The sequence below is a fragment of the Calypte anna genome, chromosome 14 (assembly GCF_003957555.1).
Source record: "Calypte anna isolate BGI_N300 chromosome 14, bCalAnn1_v1.p, whole genome shotgun sequence".
Taxonomy (NCBI): Eukaryota; Metazoa; Chordata; class Aves; order Apodiformes; family Trochilidae; genus Calypte; species Calypte anna.
This window is the reverse complement of record NC_044260.1, coordinates 15246440-15265319: the sequence shown is the minus strand read 5'-3', so window position 1 is coordinate 15265319 and position 18880 is coordinate 15246440. Positions and strand designations below refer to the sequence as shown.

Sequence of the window (18880 nt, the reverse complement as noted above, 5' to 3'; positions counted from 1 at the left end):
CAGTGCTGTCGGCAGCCCTTATCTGTGTGTGAGGCTGGAGGGGTGGGGTGTGGGGCAGGGAGCTGCCAGGCCCCCCAACCCCCCTTGCCAAGGACCCCTGGCTCTGCCACGCGGCTCAGCAGGGCAGCTGGGGGCTGGTGGCAGCACGAGTGGGTGGATTGTGGGCGGATCATTAACGTGAGGCCGGACGTGGGGCCAGCACCGGAGGTGACGCTGAACCTGGCGGTGGCTGAGGCCGTGGGGAGGGATGGGGGAGGGCAGGGACAGGGAGTTGGCACTGTGCCCCAGCCCTGCCCATGGTGGGAGGGGCAAAGGGGCTCTACAGTCACCCCCGGACCACAGGGAGGGGAGGGGGCTGCTCTGGCACCCCCATTCCCACCCTGTGCTGGGGCTGGCAGCACCCGTGGGGTCCACCTGAGGAGTTTGGGGGGCTGCACCCAATGTTGGGTGGCTCTGTCAGGGGGTGGCATGGTGGCGAGCAGCTGGGTGTAGCCCCCCCCGCTGATGCCCCTGTGGGCAGCACCTCCCATCCAGGCACCTCTGCACCCCTCCCAGCACCTCCACACCCTGATAAGAGGCTCAAAGTCCGGCTGTGCCAGCTGCCATCATTGGGCAGGGTGACCCCGGGGAGGGGACACACATCCTGCCCACCCCAGTCACCACGCTGGTGGCACTGCCACTGCCCCAATGTGCCCAGGTGGTGGAGGCACTGGGAGGGTGTCACCCCATGGCCCTAGCAGCACTGGGGTGGTGGCACGTCAAAAGGGGGGCTCCAAGAGGGGGAGGAGGATGGCTGAAGGATTGACTTGCAATGCCAGAGTGTGTGTACCCATGGTGGAGCTTGGGGACGGGGACCGGGGCCAGCCTGGTGCTCCTGGGGGGCTCCTCACCCCAGGCACAGCCACTGGTGGGCAGGGCATGGGCACTGCCACAGGGGTCTAGCAGTGGCTCCATGGGGTCCAGTGGTGGCTCCAGGGGGGGGACAGGTGGTGACTTAGGGGTGGCTGCCACCCTCCTCCTTGCCGGGCAGCCCGTTGCGGGGGCCCTGTGCCACCCGGTTGCTCTCGTTCAGCCGCCGCACACGGTAGCTCTCATAATGGACGTTGTGGGTGATGTCCTTCAGGTCCTGCAGGTGGGACCTGACGGGGGTGCCAGCAGAGAGGAAAGGCATCAAGTCACCAACCCTGCCCCACCGTCCCCCCGCTGTCAGGGTACCAGCACCGCCCACCCCGGCCCCCGCTCACCGGATCAGCAGGTCCTGCAGCAGGGGGAACTCACAGTGTGCCGGGTTCTCCACTGCAAGGCAAGGCAGGGTGGGCGGGGGGCTGGCAGGGTGGGCATGGGGTGGTCAAGGTGGGCAGGGGGCTGGCAAGGGCAGGTATGGATTGGACCAAGGTGGGCAGGGCAGGCATGGGATGGTTCAAAGCAGGGAAGAGGGAGGGCAGGGGGCAGGCAGGATGGGCAGGGGTCTGGTAGGGCAGCTCGGCCCAGCAGTCTCTGGATACAGCCCCAGAGCCCCCCCACACCCCCAGCCCCCCAGACAGGGCAGGGTGCCAGGGGTCCCCAGGGCTCCACTCACCTTCGATGATGCCCCACTTGGTCTTGCGGCCCAGCACCCTCTTGCCATTCACCTTGGTGCTTCCTGGTCAGCCCCCACACGGCGAAGGGAATCTTTTCCTGTGGGTGCAAGATGAGTGTGCTCACCCTGGGGTGCTGCTGGGACCCCCGGGGATGCCTCCCCCCCACCCGATGTCCCCAGCTCTCACCCGAATCCTGTCATTCAGTGCCCTGTCGTCAGGGTCCTGGTCAAAGTCCTCCTGGGGGACACACTGATGGCATGGGTCTTCAAGTCCTCCTGGATCTGTGGAGCAGGGGGCTTGAGTAGGGCCTGGGGGACACGGGGGACCCTGGAGCCCCTCAGGGACCTGTCCCCTCACCCCTCTGCTTGAACTCTGCCCTCTCCTCCAGGGTGAGCGTGTCAAGCTTTGGCGATCACCGGCACCACGTTGACGATCTTACTGAGCCGACGCAATGAACTCCAGGTCCAGTGGGCGTAGCCTGCCGAGGGCCCACCAGCAACCCAAGGTGACCCCAACCACCATCACCTCACCCCAGGGTGGACCCCAGCACCATCACCCTAGGCTGACCTCATACTGTGAATTCTGCAGTGCTCATTACCACCATCACCCTTGGGTGACACCCCCACCATCAATCCCAGAGAGACCCCACCACTGTTTACCCTGGGGTTGACCACAGTACCATCACCTTGGGTTGAACCCACCACCATCACACTTGGGGGTAGTGGAGCCCACCATCATCACACCGAATCATCACCCGAACATCAACCGTAAGAGTAACCTCTCCCCATCACCCTGTGGTGGAACCTACCACCATCACATGGTGAACCACCACCAGTATTCTCAGTGACCCATGGCTACAATCCACCCTGGGGTGACCTCACCACCGACCCTGGGGGTTACACCAATAGTAAGTGACCCATGCCACCAAGCACCCATGGGTGCTGTGAGTGGGGACTCACCAGTGACCTGTGGGGGGGGACAAAGTAGACACCTCCATGACCCGGGTGTCTGGGATCTTCCTCTTGCGGGCGATGAGGATCTCCTCACGCAGGTACCTCTCTCATACTGCTTCATTGATGTACTTGATGATGGGTCCCAGCTAAGGTTGTAAGTGGTTGGGGACAGCATCTGAGCTCAACCCCCACCCCAAATTGCCACCCACCAACCTGAGATGCTGCACCCTGTTGTGTCCTACCATTCTCATTGTTGATCTGGTCCCCAAACCCTGGTGTGTCCGTCCTGTCAGCTTCATCTTTACACCCTTCTCCCTCTATGACTGTGGGTGGAAACGTGGGTCAGCAAGGACAAAGCAATGCAGAAATGCAGGAGACTGAAGGGGAGGTCTGAGGCCACTCTGCTTCTCCCAGGGCTGGTGGGACACAACCTTACCATGGGTGATGGACTGCAGCTGCACTGTCTGGGGGATGCGTCCCTCCTGGCCGGGCTGTGAGGATTTGGGGCTCACCTTGGACTTGAAGAGGGTGTTCACCATTGTTGACTTCCCCAGCCCACTCTGCCCTGCATGGAGGCCAACAGCTCCAGTTTAACCCCTCCCAAGAAATTAATCCCCCCCTTCAGGACAAGCTCTGTACCATCTGGGAGCATCCCGGAAGTTGGGATACTCCAGTTTGTCCAACAGTTTATGCACATGGTATACCACCTTTGATACCCACTTGGGACATCTGGAAGTTGGTGTAGCTTCGGTTTTGGGGTGCGTCCCAAAATTATTTCCCTGAGATGATAACACCTTAGCCATGTAGGAACATCCAGAGGTTGGACAGCTCCAGTTTCCCCCCCTGTAATTCTTTCCTAAGGTCTGTAACAATCAGTAAGCCATTTAGAACATCCCAGAGGATAGGCAGCTTGGGTTTATCCTCTCCATAAATTTATCCCCAGTATACACACCATTGGACATCTGGAGGCTAGAGAACTCCAGTTTGACCCCCTCCATAAATTATTCCCTGGGTAAACCTTAGTGCCCATTTATGAACATCCAGAGTCTGGGGCAGCTCCAGTTATCCTCCCACTAAATCTATTTCCTAACATCTCAGCATCTGTCTGGGAGCACCCTGGAGATCGGACAGCCCAGTTTGCTCCCAATGAATTTATCCTCCTTAATATCCATCCAAGACCCCAGTGGTTGGGATTGCCTCACTCGTCAGTACTGTGGGTGCTGCTTCTCTTTGAATTTCTTTCGCTTAAACCCTTTAAAACTCTTCAAACCCTGACCTCCCCTGGCATGGTGGCAGCTGAGCCAGGATCCCACCCAACCAGGAGCAAACTCCACACTTGTCACTCACCCACGACCATGATGTTGAACTCAAATCCCATCTTCATGGTTTTGATTTTCATCTGCTCCCAGACACAGCTTCAATCCCCACGTAACCAAAGAGGCTGGTAGACCCACTGGCCCCGAGGCCACGGTGAAGGGCGCATCTTCCTCTTCCTCCTCCTCCCTCACTCCTCCAGCACAGCTGGGCGGTCCATGCTGTGCTCCTGGGACTCCAGGGCTGCTTCCTGCATGGGGGGATATGGTGAGTGAGCCCACACCCCCCCCTCTCCCCCAGTGCCCACCCCTCGGGCTGCCATGGTTGCCCCAGCAGCAGCAGCCGCCCTGGCACATTCCTGGCAGGCGGTGACGGCTCAGCATGGCACCCGAGGGTGGAGAGGGACAGGGAGGGCTGCCATGGTGGCATCCTTGGGGTGACTCCCCCCCTGCCTGTCCCCCACCCTCCCCCATGCCAGTAGTTGCTCGTGCGACGTAGTTGCACAGGCCACCGTGGGCACACCAGCACTTGCCACCAGGGGCCAGCCCCTGCAGCACCCTCTCCAGCAACCTGAGGGGCTTTGGCACGGGGCAGGATGTGTCACCCCACATGGTGCCTGAAGAGTGGCCGGCCTGGGGGCACCCCAGCCCACATTCCCCCCCCCGCCCTTTGTACAGCAGTTTCGGGGAGTCCACAAGCCCCCTTTTCCTTCCTCCTCTCCCCGCACAGCCATTGTTTCGCTCCTACCTCGCTGCCCTCGCTCAGCACCCGCTACAGTTGGGGGGGTTACCCCTGGCACCATCGGCGTCCCCCGGCCCCCTCCGCTCCTGCCAGCCCCCAGCTGCACCAAACCTGCTCCGGCGGAGCCGTTGCTGCTCCCACCATGACCGATTCGGCAACACCCCCCCTCCCTCTCTCCCTCTCCCTCTCCGTCTCCGTCCCCGCCCCCTCCTCACCACGGCCAAGCCACCGTGCCCAGTTTGCGGCTTGCGCGGAGGGTGGGCAAGGTGCCCACCGTCACTGCTCCGCCTCCAGCCAGGATGGGGACACCAGCACAAGGGTGTTCACCCACCACCCCCATCATGACACCCTCACCCCCTGGGGTGGCTGTTGGTGGCACCAAAAGGAAGGGCTTGGCTGTGGCACCCACTGACTCCTGGCACCGGGATCACTGTGCCCCCATCCCGAGCAGCTGGACACGGTGGGGTGGCCCTGTCACCTGCCCCACTGCCGCAGTGCCCACAGCGCCTGCGTCCCCCACCCCCCACCACATATGTGACAGCCGGGTGTTGGCACGTTGGGCTGGAAGTGGCAGCTTGGTGACAGCTGGGGAGCCGAGGGAGCCAAGCCACCCTGCCGAGGCTGCGGCCATGTGCCACGCAGCAACGGGGGACAGGGACACATGGCAGGGGCCAGATTCAGCCAGGCCAACGGGACTGGGAGATCTGAGCCAACACAGCCGTTGCCATGGCAACAGCATCCCGGGCTGGGGGAGCACCCAGCACCCGTGGGCGGGTTGCAAACCCATTGCCTGGCTGGGGCAATGTCCGGGAAGCTGGCGGGGTTGGGGACAGCAGTGCTGCTTGTCCTCATGTCACCCACCCTGAGCCCCTGTGGTCGGAGGTGTTCCTCGGAAGTGGCAACACAGCTGGGGCTTCCTGGTTGACAGCAGGGACACAGGCCAGGGGGCCCCAGTGCAGGCAGGGATGTGGCACCCCCCTCCCTGCTCACTCCATCGATGTCACCACGTCTGGGGACCACATGGTCCCCGCACCCCCCACCCTGGTCCCTGCCAGCCCCAGCCCTTGCCAGACAGATCCAGAACCCTGTGTGCAGTCACCCAGGGTGCAGGCAGGGACAGGCAGGGTGAGGTTAGTGCCATCTCCACGGGGGTGCTCAGCACCCTGCAGGGGCCTGGCCATCACCCCCAAGGTGCTGCACCCACAACCACCCCAATATGGATGCAACCCCCGTGTCCCTGCCCTCGCTGCCACAAAGTCCCCTCAGGTTGGCCCAGTGGCCCAGGTGGCCTTGTGGCCACACCTTGGGCTCCCATGCACCTCTAGGGTAATGGCTCCTGCAGCCAGACCTGTTGGAGACTCATTAAAGATGCTCTTATTTTCCAGGCAGCCAGGACGAGTAATCCCGGGCCGTGGTCTCCTCCAGGATTTAATTACTGATGCGGGTTAATTGGCCGTTTCCCCGGGGAAGTCTGTAATAAGGCTGTGGGGTGGAGGGTGCCAGAAGAGGATGAACTGGGAGACAAGCTCCCGGTTGGGCTGAGCTGGGCATTGCCTGGGCTGGACTTGGAGCTGGATGGGACAGCAATTGTCAGGTCCTAAAGGCTCCTGTGTGCATGGGCCAAGGTCCCTCTGGCAAAGGGATGGAGGATTTTGGGGATGCATGGGAGAGGTACCCACCACACCAGCGAGGAGCTCATTACAACTCCACCCACACAGCCCAGAGAGACCCACAAACACCAGCACCTCTCCTGGTGCCCAACACGACCCAAGGGGACAGTGGTGACAATCCCCCCCCATGGCTGGACCCTGCCACACCAGCACCTCTCCCGGCACCCAGCATGACCCAAGGGGACAGCAGTGACAATCTCTATCCGTGGCTGGACCAGCCCCAGCGTGGGTGGGAGCTATGGGCTTGGGAACCGAGCAGAAGCAGAAAGTGACCCACAGGGTGATGAATCAGGAGGGACCCGGGGGTTTGTCCCTGCCCGGGTACCAGCACCCCCTGCCCACACCCCCACCCCAGGGTGTCGCCAATGGCCACCCCTACCTGGACGAGCTGGCCAGAGCTGGGGCTGCTTGCCACCGAGGACCGGTCACCGGGCCAAATGGCTCCTGGGGTGCAAGGGGAGGGAGGGTGGCTGCAGCCCACGGCTCCTCCTCTGCTCCTCCTCCTCGCCCCGGGCCCTGCGTGGGCGACCCGGGCGCTCACCCTGTGCCTCTTCGTGGAAGTTGAAACGCAGCGGTGGCCGGCGGCTCGCTTGGGGCTTCCTCCCACGGGGCCAAGCGTGCCCACGCCGAGGCATGGCTGCCATCTGCAGAGGCCATGGTGGCCTTCCTGGGGGGGGAATCCATGTGTCCCCAGCTCTTCCTGGCAGGGGAAACCACCGTGCCCTGGCAGCACCTGCCACCCCGGGCCAGATGGTGCCCACCTCCTGCCACCAGCTCATGGTCCGTTCCATAACCCGGGCACCCACACTTGGCCAGCCTGCCAAACCCTGGCATGGTCCCTGTACTGTCCCCATTACCCTGTCTCAGCCCCAAGCATCATCCCCTGTGTCATCACCCCAGATCAGCCCCAGGCACTGTCCCTCATGTCCCCCTCACCCTGGCTTGACCCCAAGCACTGTCCCAGCGTCCCCATCATCCCAGCTCAGCCCCAAGCACTGTCCCTCTGCCTTGGCAGTGGGCAGGTCAGCAGGACTAGTGGGCAGTGCTGCTGGGGACATTCCAGGGCTGATTCACCTGCCTGCAGCAATGTATGGATGCTTCTGCAGCGTCGGTACTTACAGCCAGGCGAAGGCGGCTCTCATGACACCCAGCCCAAGCACCCAAAACAGGGAGCACCAGCGCCACCTCTAGGCCACCCAGCACCCTCCAGCCTTCCCTAGAGCAACCGCCAAGAAAGAGGACACTGGGGAGGGAAGAGTGTCCTCACCCATCCTTGGGGACAAGCACAGTGGTAGCTGTGCCGGGAGCCCCACATCCTCCACACTGAGCACACCCAAGCACACCTTGGCCCCCCACCATCACCCCAGAGGGAAGGGGGGACAGGATCAGTCCCTGTGCCAAGGTGAGGAGGGACGAGAGGGGAAAGAAGCGATGGGCAAGATGGCATCGATAGCTGGCACGCGTGGGCGCACGACAGGGCACATATGTCCTGACCTGTCTCCCTGTGCCGGGACACAAGCCAGGCACCCGGGGCCGGGCGGGATGGGAGCTCTGCCAGCAGCACCCATGGGCCCCCTGCCTGCCACGCGCCATGCCCACGGCAGCAGACATGTCCCCCGGACTCCTGGGGCACATCGTGGTCCCCACTGTCACTGTGGCCCGAAATCAGCACTGTCCCTGGTGTGGCAGGGGGCTCAAGGGGGTGGGGTGGTGGGTTGGCAATGCAAGGGGGTCCTGGGAGGGGTGAGGGGACAGGAGCAAGTCCTACCGTGCTCTGGTGTCACCGCAGTCCAGCCATCGTCTGCAGCCTCGCCAGAAGCCACCACACAGGGTCCCGTGGCCCTGCCAGCCTGGCACTTGGGGTGGTCACCCTGACTCCACTAGCGCTGTGGGGTCCCCAGGGGCGGCCCCAGCACCAGCCCCCCGAGGAAGGCGGGCTGGGAGCTCACCTGCACCGTCTGTGGCTGTGACACCAGCTTGAAGGGGCGGCTTGGGGGCTGAGGAAGGGTGATGGGAGCCAGGGCTGCCTCCCCCTGGCCCCGGGAGTGGCAAGGGCCGGGGGTTGGGCTGGTGCTGAGGCTGACGCTTAACTGCGAGCGGGGGATGGCGGGGGACACATCCCAGCCCCCTGGCAGCCGCCCCCCAGGGAGCACGGGCAGGCCTGGGCTGCCTCGCTGCCATTGAAGGGGACCGGGGAGGAGGAAGAGGAGGAAGGCTGGCGTGTGTGAGGCTGGGTCGCAGGACTCCGAGTGCCCCACGGGGGGGATCCGGCAGGGAGTCCCCATCCCGGCTCCTCGGCGATGTGCAGGTCCAGCGCCGGCAGCGAGCTATGGCTGGTGGCAGCCCCACCGAGGGGATGCTCCAGCTCCACCGGGAAGACGCTGCCGTGGGATGGGACCTTCTTCAGGCTGGGGCCAGGGTCCGGGGGGTCCCTGTGGCTGGGGGGCGCGGGGCTCTCCAGGCTGGAGGAGGAGCTGCGGAGGCTCTCGCCGTCACTGCTGGAGAAACCCCGGTGGGGTCTGGAAGGAGGCGACACAGCAATGGTGTGCCGTTGGTCGGCCTGAGGAGATGGTGGTGCTGAGCCAGCTGGGGGCCGGGCTGGGCCATGCCCGAGCTGGGGGTGGCCAGGATGCAGTGGCCGGTGGCACTCGCCGGTGTCCGGGGGCAGCAGGGCACGGGTGGGGACCGGGCGCCTCATCCCATCCTCTGCCTCAAATGATTTCTTGAGTGCTGGGGACAGAGAGAGATTGTGGCATCAGAGTGGCACCTGCTGGCACCCACCGGGATTTGCCCCCTTCCCAGCTGACCCTCAGCTACCCTGCACCAGAGGTGCCCCCACACAGCTGGGAGCCAAAGGGATAATTGTGAGCCCACCCTGCTGCTGGCCCCGGGCCCTGTCACATTGTTCCCGGGTTTGATCCGTGTCCCCGCGTCTATCTGCGGCTGGGCCGGTGGCTCCCAGCACAGCACACTGCCTGCTTTATTCCCCTGTAAAGGATCCGGCCTGAGTAACCAGATCCCGACCCTTTCCCCCATCCACCCCGAACTGGAAGGATTCCTACCCCTTGCAGGTTGTTAACCCTGGAGCCTAAACGGGCCCAGCAGGCGGAGCTGCTGCTCCGGGCAGCAGAACATCTCGGTCCTTGGGGAGGCTGCAGTGTGCCTCCCACACAGCTTCAGCAACCACCAGCCCACGCTGCAGCCCTGGGGTGCTGGTGATGCAAACGTGTCCCCCCACCCCCCAAGACCCCCACCACTACCACCCTGTGAGCACTTCTTCTGGAGCCGGTTCTCTGGGCACCACGGCAGGTCCCAGCAGCCAGCACCCCGGTAGAGCCCCCGTGGCAGGAAGCATCTTCAGGGGTGGCCGCCCCTCCCACCTCAGCTCCGCAGGGACCCCACTCCGCCAGCTCTGCCGGAGCAGCACCCTTGGCCCCAGCCCCAGGAAAGCACGGGGGGACCGGGCCCCCGCCAGGCAGCCTCTTCGGCCCCGCCGCACCCCGCTGCCAAGCAGGGGGTGGCTGCCTGCGGGGGGGAAGGGGGCGGCCCACGCTGCACCCCTCCATCCCAGCACGAGTGCCGGCCTGCCCCGGCACGGAGCGGAGCCGCCCTCACCCTCCTCTTCCTCGGCCCCCGCCCCGGCTTGGCCGGGTGCTGGGCGCAGAAGGGAGGTGGGGTCCCGTGTGTGTCGTCCCCCCCCCCCATCACCTCTGTGCCCGGGGTCAGGGGCTGGGGCACTGCTAATAACAGGCTGTGCGGGGCAGGTCATTCCTCCAGCTGGCCACGGTGCCGGGGCCATGGGACGGCACCCCCCGCCCCATTGCTTCGGCACTGCGGGGGAGGGTGGGGCACGCCAGAAATGCCTCCTTTCCCCCAAACCTGCCCGAGTCACGGCCTCACCCATAGTTTCGGCTGCCCCAAACTGTGTCCGGAGTGATGGGCAAAGGGGTGGGGGAGCTGCAGGAAGATGCGGGGGAGCAGAGAGTTATGGGGGATGGCAGAGAGTGGGGATGCAAGGGGGTTATGGGGCGTGGAGACATGGTGGAGACTGGGGAGCAGGCAGGGAATTAGGGGACTGGCAAGGGTTCTGGGGGGCGTTGTAGGAGTGTAGGGAGGAGATGAGGGGAGAAAGCGTTTTTGGGATGGCTAAGGCTGTGGAGGATAGCAGGGGTTATGGGGAGGCCGGACGGGGGCGGCGCGGCAGCGGCGGGTTAAGGTGCCCGGTAGGTGCACACATTCCTCCCCGCCGAGGCAGCAGCAGCCCCGGGGTCGGGTTTCGCTGCCCGTTCTCCCCCCCACAGCCACCCCGCCCCCTGCACCTCCCGCCGCGGCCCCAACGCGCCTGGTACAGAGGCTGAGAAAAAAAACAACCCCCCCCTCACCACTGCCTCCTGTGCCGGGCAAGGTGGGAGGCGGCTGCCGGCCCCCCGCAGCCTCCAGCCCGCCGGGAAATGGGGGGAGATCACACACGCCCCCCTCCTGCAGCTTATTAACCCCACCCACCCCCCAGGACAACCCCCCCGCCCCAAACAGCGCAAGCCACTACTGCAGCCTCCGGGGACAAAGCAGCCCCCCACGATGCCAAAACTCCGCGGGGGGAACATCCACGACGCGCAGCCCCCAACGATGCAGAACCCCAGAGGGGCATCTTCCAACCTTCGATTACCCAGCCCTCGGGACCAGACACCCCCCACGCTCAGCTCCTGGGGGGGGGGCGTCCCACCCCCCCAAGACGCCGCAGCATCCCCCCATCCCAGCCTCCGGGAGAGTGCATCCCCCCCAGACGCTCACCCACCCCCTCCATAACCTGCCCCCGGAGAAGGGCGGGGACCCTTCCTCACTTTCTCCAGCCCTAAGTGGAGGTCCGCAGCCCCCGGCCACACCTTCGAAGTCGGAGAGGATCCCGTCCAGTGCTCCTTGACGGAGAGCGCGAGCCATGCCGGAGGGGGGGCCGGCGGCTGCCGCCCACCCGGGACACCCGCATGGGGGCGTGTGCTGGAGGGAGCGAACCGAGGCCGCTGCTCAGCCCGGCGAGCCGGGATGGGATGGGACGGGACGGCGCCGGCTGCCCTCGGCGGGGAGGGAAGGGGAGGGACCGGCAGGGGGAGGGGAGAGAGGGAGGGGGGTAGAGCTGCTCCCGCCCGCCAGGACACCCCCACCCATGGCTCCCCGGCCCGGCCCCCGGAGCCTCGCCGGCCCCACCGCCAGCTCCCTCCCACGCCCCCACCGCCCCCTCCCGGCCCCGGGATGCTGCAGCCCCCCCGACTCTACGCTACCGGGGCACCTCCGGAGATGGACCCCGGCCGCGATGGCCGGAGCTGGAACACCCCTGTCCGGGGCCCTGCTCGCACTCTGGGGTGCTGCCTGCTCCCCCACCATGGCTGGAGAGGGCTCGGTCCAGGCTCGAGGGGCCAGCAAGGCTGGGAGTCCCAGGCAGACTGGGTCCCGGTTGGGCTGGGGTCCCAGCTGGACACCACGTGCTTTGCTCCCAGGGATTCCAGCTGGCGCAAACAGAGGAAAAAGTCGCGTTGCAGGGCGGCTGCCGGGCTCCTGCTGCCTGGTCTTCTCACGTGTCCCTCTCCTGCAGCTCCTGGGGCATCCCTGGGGAGAGTGCAGGTCCCCCGTGAGCATCCCGGGTGGTCCTGCTGCTGCCAGCCCACCGGGGGAGCCACTCCAGGGCAATGGCTGCACCGAGGCTGCCCCCTCTCAGCCCCGGGATGCTCGGGGGTTGGGGCATCATCCATCCACTCCCACCAGCTGCCAAGGGCTAACATCATCCCAGCCCCATCCAGCAGATGGAGGGGAAGGAGCTGGAAATCCCTTCTGAGTCCTGTTGGATCACAGAATCATGAATGATTTGGGTTGGAAATGGTCCTTAAAGCTCATACAGTCCCACCCCTGCGTGGTCAGGGACACCTCCCACCAGCCCAGGTTGCTCCAAGCCCATCCAGCCTGGCCTGGAACACTGCCAGGGCTTCTCTGGGTCTGGCAGAGCACTCCATGCCCACCCTGGGGTGCAAGCACCAGCACTGTGCTCCTGTTGCCAAGGCCAGGAGCAAAGGTGAGGCACCTGGCATCCCAAGCACCAGGACCGAGCTCTGCCCACGCCTGGTGCCTCCTGGTTTCCTCATCTCCATCCAGAGCATCCCACCACCACAAAGGGAGCAGCTGGAGCTTCAGCAGTGTTAGGAGCAGAGTTTCAGAAGCAGCTTAACTTCCCCAAGGCGTTTTGGAGGTAGAAAAGCTCCCTAGAGCTAGAACCCTATTGGAAATATATCTTTAAATGTATTTACATTGTTTTTTAAATAACAAACACTCAGAGCTGCCTGCAGCTGCTCACCAGTGCAGTGCTGAGTCCCTGCTCGTTCAGAAGTGCAGTTTGGAGCAGTTCCAGAGCTTGTTCTGAAGGATACAGATATCTGCAGAGATTTAGGGCTTTTCTGGAGCAACTGAGAAGAAGCTGGAGAGGTTGCAAGACATTTGTTAGAACCTTTCCAGTGCAGAAGAGCTGGAGCATTTCTGGCAGCTCCAAACAATTTTGGATAAGTTTTGGAGCATCAGGGCTGTTTCAGGGCTGCTTATGCCTCTCTGGTGTGGTTTGAGGGCCTTAGGGGTTTTCAAACTGCTGGAGAAGTTTAGAGGCATTACTGAAAAATTTGAGTGCAGTGCTGGGTCCATTGGTTGGTCTGGAGGGGCTTCAGGGGCTTTCTGAGGGTGTTAGAGCACTTGAGGCATTTCACAGCCTGGCAGAGGAGGCTTGGAGTGCTTCAGAACTGCGACGAGATTGGTTTTATGACCCATTTTGGGCTATTTCAAGGGGCTTCAGAAGAGCTGAGAGGACTTCAAGAGCTACTTCCAGCCCCTCCGAAGAGCTTTAGCACCTTGGGCTGTGGTTCGAGGAGCCTGAGAGCTATTTGAGCAATTCAAGTGGTTCAGCTCTGCCCCAAGGTCCCTCCTCCCAGTGCTCTTGGGAGGGGATTTACAGCTCCTCGACGTGGCCCAGGACCCCCCTGAAGGTGTTTACTTTCCCCATTTCTAGAGAAGCTTTGTGCTGGTTGGAAGCTTGAGCTTTTCAAAGGATTTTTAAAGGAGGTTTTTTTTTTTTAGAGGCATTTAGAGAAAGCTGTGGTCCCTGCTTTGAGCAGTCTCAGAAGGGTGCAGAGCAGTTGAGAGCTCTACAGAGGTTTTAGGGATGCTCTGTGGATGTCCTCGAGCAGCTGGGCATGTTCAGAGGAGGGGGAGCAATCTGAAATAATTGGGGTTGTTTTGGAGAGCACAGAGCGCAGTAGCAGAGGCATTTCCCAGCACACACAGACACCCAGAGACTCTGCAGCAGCTTCGGGTGCTCCAGGGCTGCTCGGAGAAGTTGAGAGCAAAAGGCTGGAGTCATCCAGAGGCACGGCAGGAGCTGAGAGGGCATTTGGCACATAGGAGCCCTTTGGGGCAGCTTACAGGGACAGGGAGGAGGTGGAGGGAAGCTCAGAGGGGTGTGGAGCAGCTTAGCAGGGTGGTTTAGAGCATTTAAGGGATTTTTGGAGCAGTTCAGTGCTTGGAGGGGTTCAGCAGAGGGAAAAGCTCCATGGTCTCACCTGGAGCAGACCCCAAGCAAGTCCCTGCTGGTGCTGAGCCAACAGCCTGGCCCAGAATCAGGCTCCTCCAGAGCAGGGGGCACCCTGGGGGGAGAGACAAGGCCAGCTCCAAAGGTCTCTCACCCCACCAGGACCCCACCAGGAGAGCAAAAGATGTCCTCCCATGGCTTGGCCAGTTGGGAGGTTTTGGTTCTTTTTGACCTCAGCCCCCCCTGGGAGCCCACCAGGTCCAGCCTCCCCCATCCTCATCCCCCCTAAATCAGGGCACTCCCTGGGGCAGGAGCATTTCTACTCCCACTCAGCCTGGATACTTGGAGCTGCCCTGCAGAAAGAAGCTCTTGGGCAGGAAGAGTACAGCTTTTTAATTGGACAAGAATTTGATACATCATTTAAGACAATACCATTTTTGCCTCTTTTTTTTTTTGGGGGGGGGGGGCGGGGCGGGGGGGGAAACTTCCCTTCACATACTAGTGGGGGAAAGAGGAACATTTTTGGAAGTACAGTTTTTTTTTTTAACCTTTTTTTTCTTTTTCTTTCCATAGGACTTTTAAGCATGGTGAATGTGCAAGTCAGTGCTTTGTTTGCTAATTTTTTTCCCCCAGTGCTTTATTTACAGTTACAGTACCTCTTTGTGAGCAACAGGAAAAAAAAAGAAACAACAAAACCCAAACAGATTGTTTGAACTGGGGATCCATTGATCCCAAGTTGAGAAAGGCAGATCTCCAATATTATATATTTATACATAATATATATATATGGCTTTTGTGTATACACAGATACATTTCTCTCTTTTTAAAGTATTAAAAATGATCAACCTTCATTCTATAAAAATACCTAACTCTACAAGATAGAAAAATTTTCCCTCTCCAAGTATACACTGATTTACACCCAAAGCTTCTCTGGAAATGTACATTACGTGGCTTCTTCCCGCGGGCTCGGGGCAGGGAGGGAGTGAGGCTGGGGAGGGCTGGGGACCCCCATCCCCAGGGATCTGACAGCCACCAGGGACCCCCCAGCACGGACTAAGGCTGCGGCAGCTGCCACCTCTCCTGCTCGGTGACATCTCCAGGGACAACCTGCCCTGGTGTGGGTGATGGGGCAGCCCTGGGGAATGTTCTGGGGAGGAGCAGGCACCCCGTCACCAGTGGTTGTGGCATCTGCATTCAGGCCACTTCGGTGTTTCCAAAACCTGACAAGCAGGAAAAAGAAACAGTGTTTTGTGGGTTTTTTTCTGGGGGGGGGACCTGATGCACTAAAGTGAAGTCGGGTCCTGGGGAGCCCGCTGGTTGTTCCCTCCCAGGGGAGGAGCAGTCCTGGGATGCTCATGCTTCTGCCAGCCAGCCAAAAACTGCCCGATGTAAACATGGCTTTTGTTTTCCGGGAAGCTGCTTGCTTGCTGCTGCTGGGTTCGCTGGGCTCCTCTCCCAGCACAGAGATTTCAGCCCCGGGGCTTGATGCCGGGGTTCTGTGGCTCCATCCCCGGCTGCAAGCAGAGCCAGAGGGAGAGCACGGGGCAGGGGGGCTCTCCTTTCCAGGACTGTGGTTGTCACCAGCAGAGCCCTGCTCAGGGAGGGGGCAATGGCACGGGCCACTGTCCCCAGGCCAGGGACAAGGTGGAGAGGTCTCTCCCTTGTGGCTCCTTTGCATCCCCCTCTGTGATCCAAACCGGATGGGGAGAGGGGGCCAGGAGGAGCCTCCAGTGTCAGCCTTTGTCCCACCTGCAGGCTGGACAGACTCTCAGAGAGACAGACAGACAGCACCTGGGGACAAGAGGACCTCTCCTCCCAGACGCTGGGGAGCAGGAGGGGGGAAGCAGAGCAGTGAACCCCGAGGTGTCCAGGCGGTCCTGAGCCACGGACAGCAACAATAAATAAGCAGGCAGGTGACAAAGGGGCTTCCACCCTGTCCCCAAGCTGGCCACTCCCATGCCTCTGCCTGCCAGGAGCCAGACAGCCTTCAGCACCCAGCCCCTTCCCCAGCAGAAGCAGCAGGGCAAGGATTAATTGTGCCAGCTGAATGAGGACATTTGCATTAAGTTAATTAAAAAAAAACCAATCAACCTAACAAAAAAAACCCAAAACCCACAACAAAACACAACACCAAAACTCTCTGAGTCCGGGACACATTGCCCTCTTTCCCAGCTCTGCCTCAGTGAGTGAGTGTGTCAGGGACACTTTGGCAAAGCAGATGTCTGGGCAGGACAGGGCAGCAAGGGAAAATGTCAGCATTGCTGGCTTCCTTCTCCATCCCGGTATCCCACAGTCTGGAGAAACCCTCTCCTGACAGCCCTGCTGCTGGCAAGCTCCTGGTGGCCTGCCAGAGGGACTGAGGCCACTGTCAGGACAGTTCCCAGCTTCACAGGTAGCTTCCTCCAGCTTGTCTGTTCCTCCTCCAAGGTTCCCTTTGACCCTCAGAACCAGAAGGGTGTGAAATAATGGAGTCAGACACCAGAGCTTGGCTGCTGCTGCTGCTGCTGGTTTTCTTTTGCCCTGCTCCATCAGTTGATTCCCCCACCACCGACCTAACACATGCTTCCTTGTGCCTCATCAAGAGCAAAGATGTTTGGAGTCCCTCTTTATCCTCTCAGAGCACCAAATCCATGGCCCATTCCATGAGTGCAAGGCCACCCTTACTTGACTTCCAGAATGGAGGGGTTGGTCTCCATGATGGCCACGATGATCCTGTCAATGTAATCCTGCAGGCGGAAATTGATCTCTCTTGCTTTTGAATTGCTTCCATGAGCTGCAGGGGAGAGGGAAAGAGAGTGAGCTGCTTAGACTGGATATTTAGGAACAATTTCTTCCCCAAAAAGGTTGTCAGACCTTATCAGCATCACACCCCCCCTTTGGCCTTGAAACATCCAGGTGTTTTTCCCCCACTTCTTGGGGTCTGAAAGATTTAATCCTGATGCTTCTGGGGCCTTGCACACCAGTGTCTGGGGTAGAGACATGGAGCAATGCAGGTACCAAGTTCTCCAGGGGGGATGTCCCAGCTACAGACAGAACCCATGGTGGCTGGGCTGTCCCAGGAAGAGGAAGGCTTGTCACAGGGCAGGCAAGCAGAGTAAAATCAGCCAACTGGAAGAGAGCAGCTTCCCCTGTTCCAGGAAGGGAGCTAGGAACGCCCTGTGAGCTCTTCCAATAGCTGTGTGGGGCATTTCTTCATTTCTTTGCTCCCAATAGCTTGAGCTGTACCACATCAACTCTGCCCCAGGCCTTTGGTTGGATGAGAGGACCCCCCAGATCAGCCCCCAGCAGTATCTGAGTTAAGCAGCACCCTGTGGCACAAACCTCATCTCTGGAGACAGAGCTGATCTCTGCTGCCAGGGATTCAGAGAAGGAGGCTGAGAAGAGGTTCTTGCTCCCTGGATGCTCAAGTTAATGATCTGCCCGTTGAGTTCATCGTTTTCTGCTCCTTCAGGCTCCTGTTGTTCTGTTCACAAGAGCAAAAGATCAGAGGCTGCTGAAGGCCGTGGTGGCCTCAGCACAGTCCTGCCAGGCAAGGTGGGGGCTCTCATCCCAACCAGCAGCTCACACAGCACTGGAACAGCACGTGGGCTTCTTGACTCAGTCTTGGCAGAGCCTGGAGAACCTCTGGAAACATGGGAAGCCACTGGGGAGAGCTGTGGGAGCAGAAAGAGGGGCTCTTGTACACCGTGCTGTCCCTTCAAGGAAGGAGCCAACCTCTCCTGGCCCAGGCCCAGAGACCAAGGAAGTGCTGGGCTGTCAGAATCCATGGTCACCTCCTCGGGAAGGAGCCCCTGGGCCCCTGCTGACCACCTCTGGGGTCAGGGAATCAACATCCCCTCTGCAGACTGAGAGGCTTCCCTCCCTGCCCCAGCCCTGCCTACCTGCTTGAGCTGCTGATCTCCTGCTCCAGCTCTGTCTCCCGTGTCCCTGCTGTTGTACTCCTGGAGCCCCAGGCTGCCTGCTCCTCCTCTTCGCTGCTCAGCTTCCAGCTTGAAGAGCTGGCAAGTGCTCCAGCTGCTTCCTGAGGTCCTCAATGAGCTGCAGCACACGGGAAGAGGACAAGTGAGTGCCACATCTGCAAGTCCAAGAGTGTGGTGATGGCTGATGTGACAGCTGGGCTGTCCCCACCTGGGGGCAACCCCACAGACTGCAGGATTAACAGAGCCTTTCAGGGGGTGCACGTGGCTTCCCCCACGCCTTTAGCAAACAGGAGATGGGGAGCTACTTAATAAATGAAGGAGGGCTTTGTTAGACTTGCGTTAGAGCACCAAAGATGCTGTCTCAGATCTGCAACAGTAGCCAGACTCCCCCAGGCAACTTGCTGGGGCAGCTCCCTCCTGCCAGAGCACTCTGAACCTCATCACAGTTCTCTCAACAATCCCCAAAATGACAATAATTCCACTTGCAGGCCCAAAGCTCCTTTCCCAACCAAACAACAACTTGCCCTGCTGGAGCCTCCAGCTGGAATTCACCAACTGCAGAGCCCTGGAAGTGCTGGAGGGGGCTGTGTTCCTGCCTCTGAGCACACAGGAGCTGGCAGCTCTCACCCAAAGCAGCCTTGCACCCCTCTCCTCCCACCTGCTGGCTCCATGTGCCATCACCAACGTGCTTCTGCCACCACCCCTCTGAGGCAGAAGAGAAGCAGGAGGGGGCTGGGGTGGCACAGCCCCACCAGCTTTGCAGATGCATGGGGCTGAATTTTCACGCAGGCAAAAGCAAGAGGATGTCAGATGGCTGCACTGCTGTACCACCTCCCACTGCAACAGGCAGGACAAATGCTCCAGCTCTACCTGGTTTTGAGGTGTTCCCTGAGGCCAGCTTCCCACATTTGGGGGACCAGCAAGAGGGTTGTGGCAGGCAAGCCCCCCTTACCTCCTGCGTTGACTCTTCTCCTTCTGAAACTGGTGCCTTCTCCTGACTCAGCTTGTCCCCCCATCTTCCTCTTTTTCTCCTGCTCCTCTGTGAGCTGCACAGTGAGGTCTTCGATCTCATCCAGCAGCTTCTGCTTCTCCTGTAAGGACATGAAAAGCATCAGTCACGGGGCCCTTCCCACTGGTGCATGCT

The 18880-nt window shown here is 61.0% G+C and overlaps 1 protein-coding gene across 1 annotated transcript; it reads right to left on the bottom strand.

Moving 5' to 3' along the window:
• Positions 1–2: 2 nt before the first annotated feature.
• SEPTIN12 (neuronal-specific septin-3) lies at positions 3–11283 on the bottom strand. The gene is given in 18 exon segments (XM_030459704.1): positions 3–1139; positions 1245–1296; positions 1580–1631; positions 1633–1677; positions 1767–1825; positions 1828–1862; positions 1940–1980; positions 1982–2032; positions 2034–2058; positions 2540–2684; positions 2779–2856; positions 2970–3098; positions 3881–3944; positions 3947–3979; positions 3982–4097; positions 8027–8379; positions 8454–8988; positions 11142–11283. Coding segments are annotated over 18 exon segments (2013 nt in total). The 5' UTR covers positions 11197–11283; the 3' UTR covers positions 3–994.
• Between the last annotated feature and the right edge of the window lie 7597 nt (positions 11284–18880).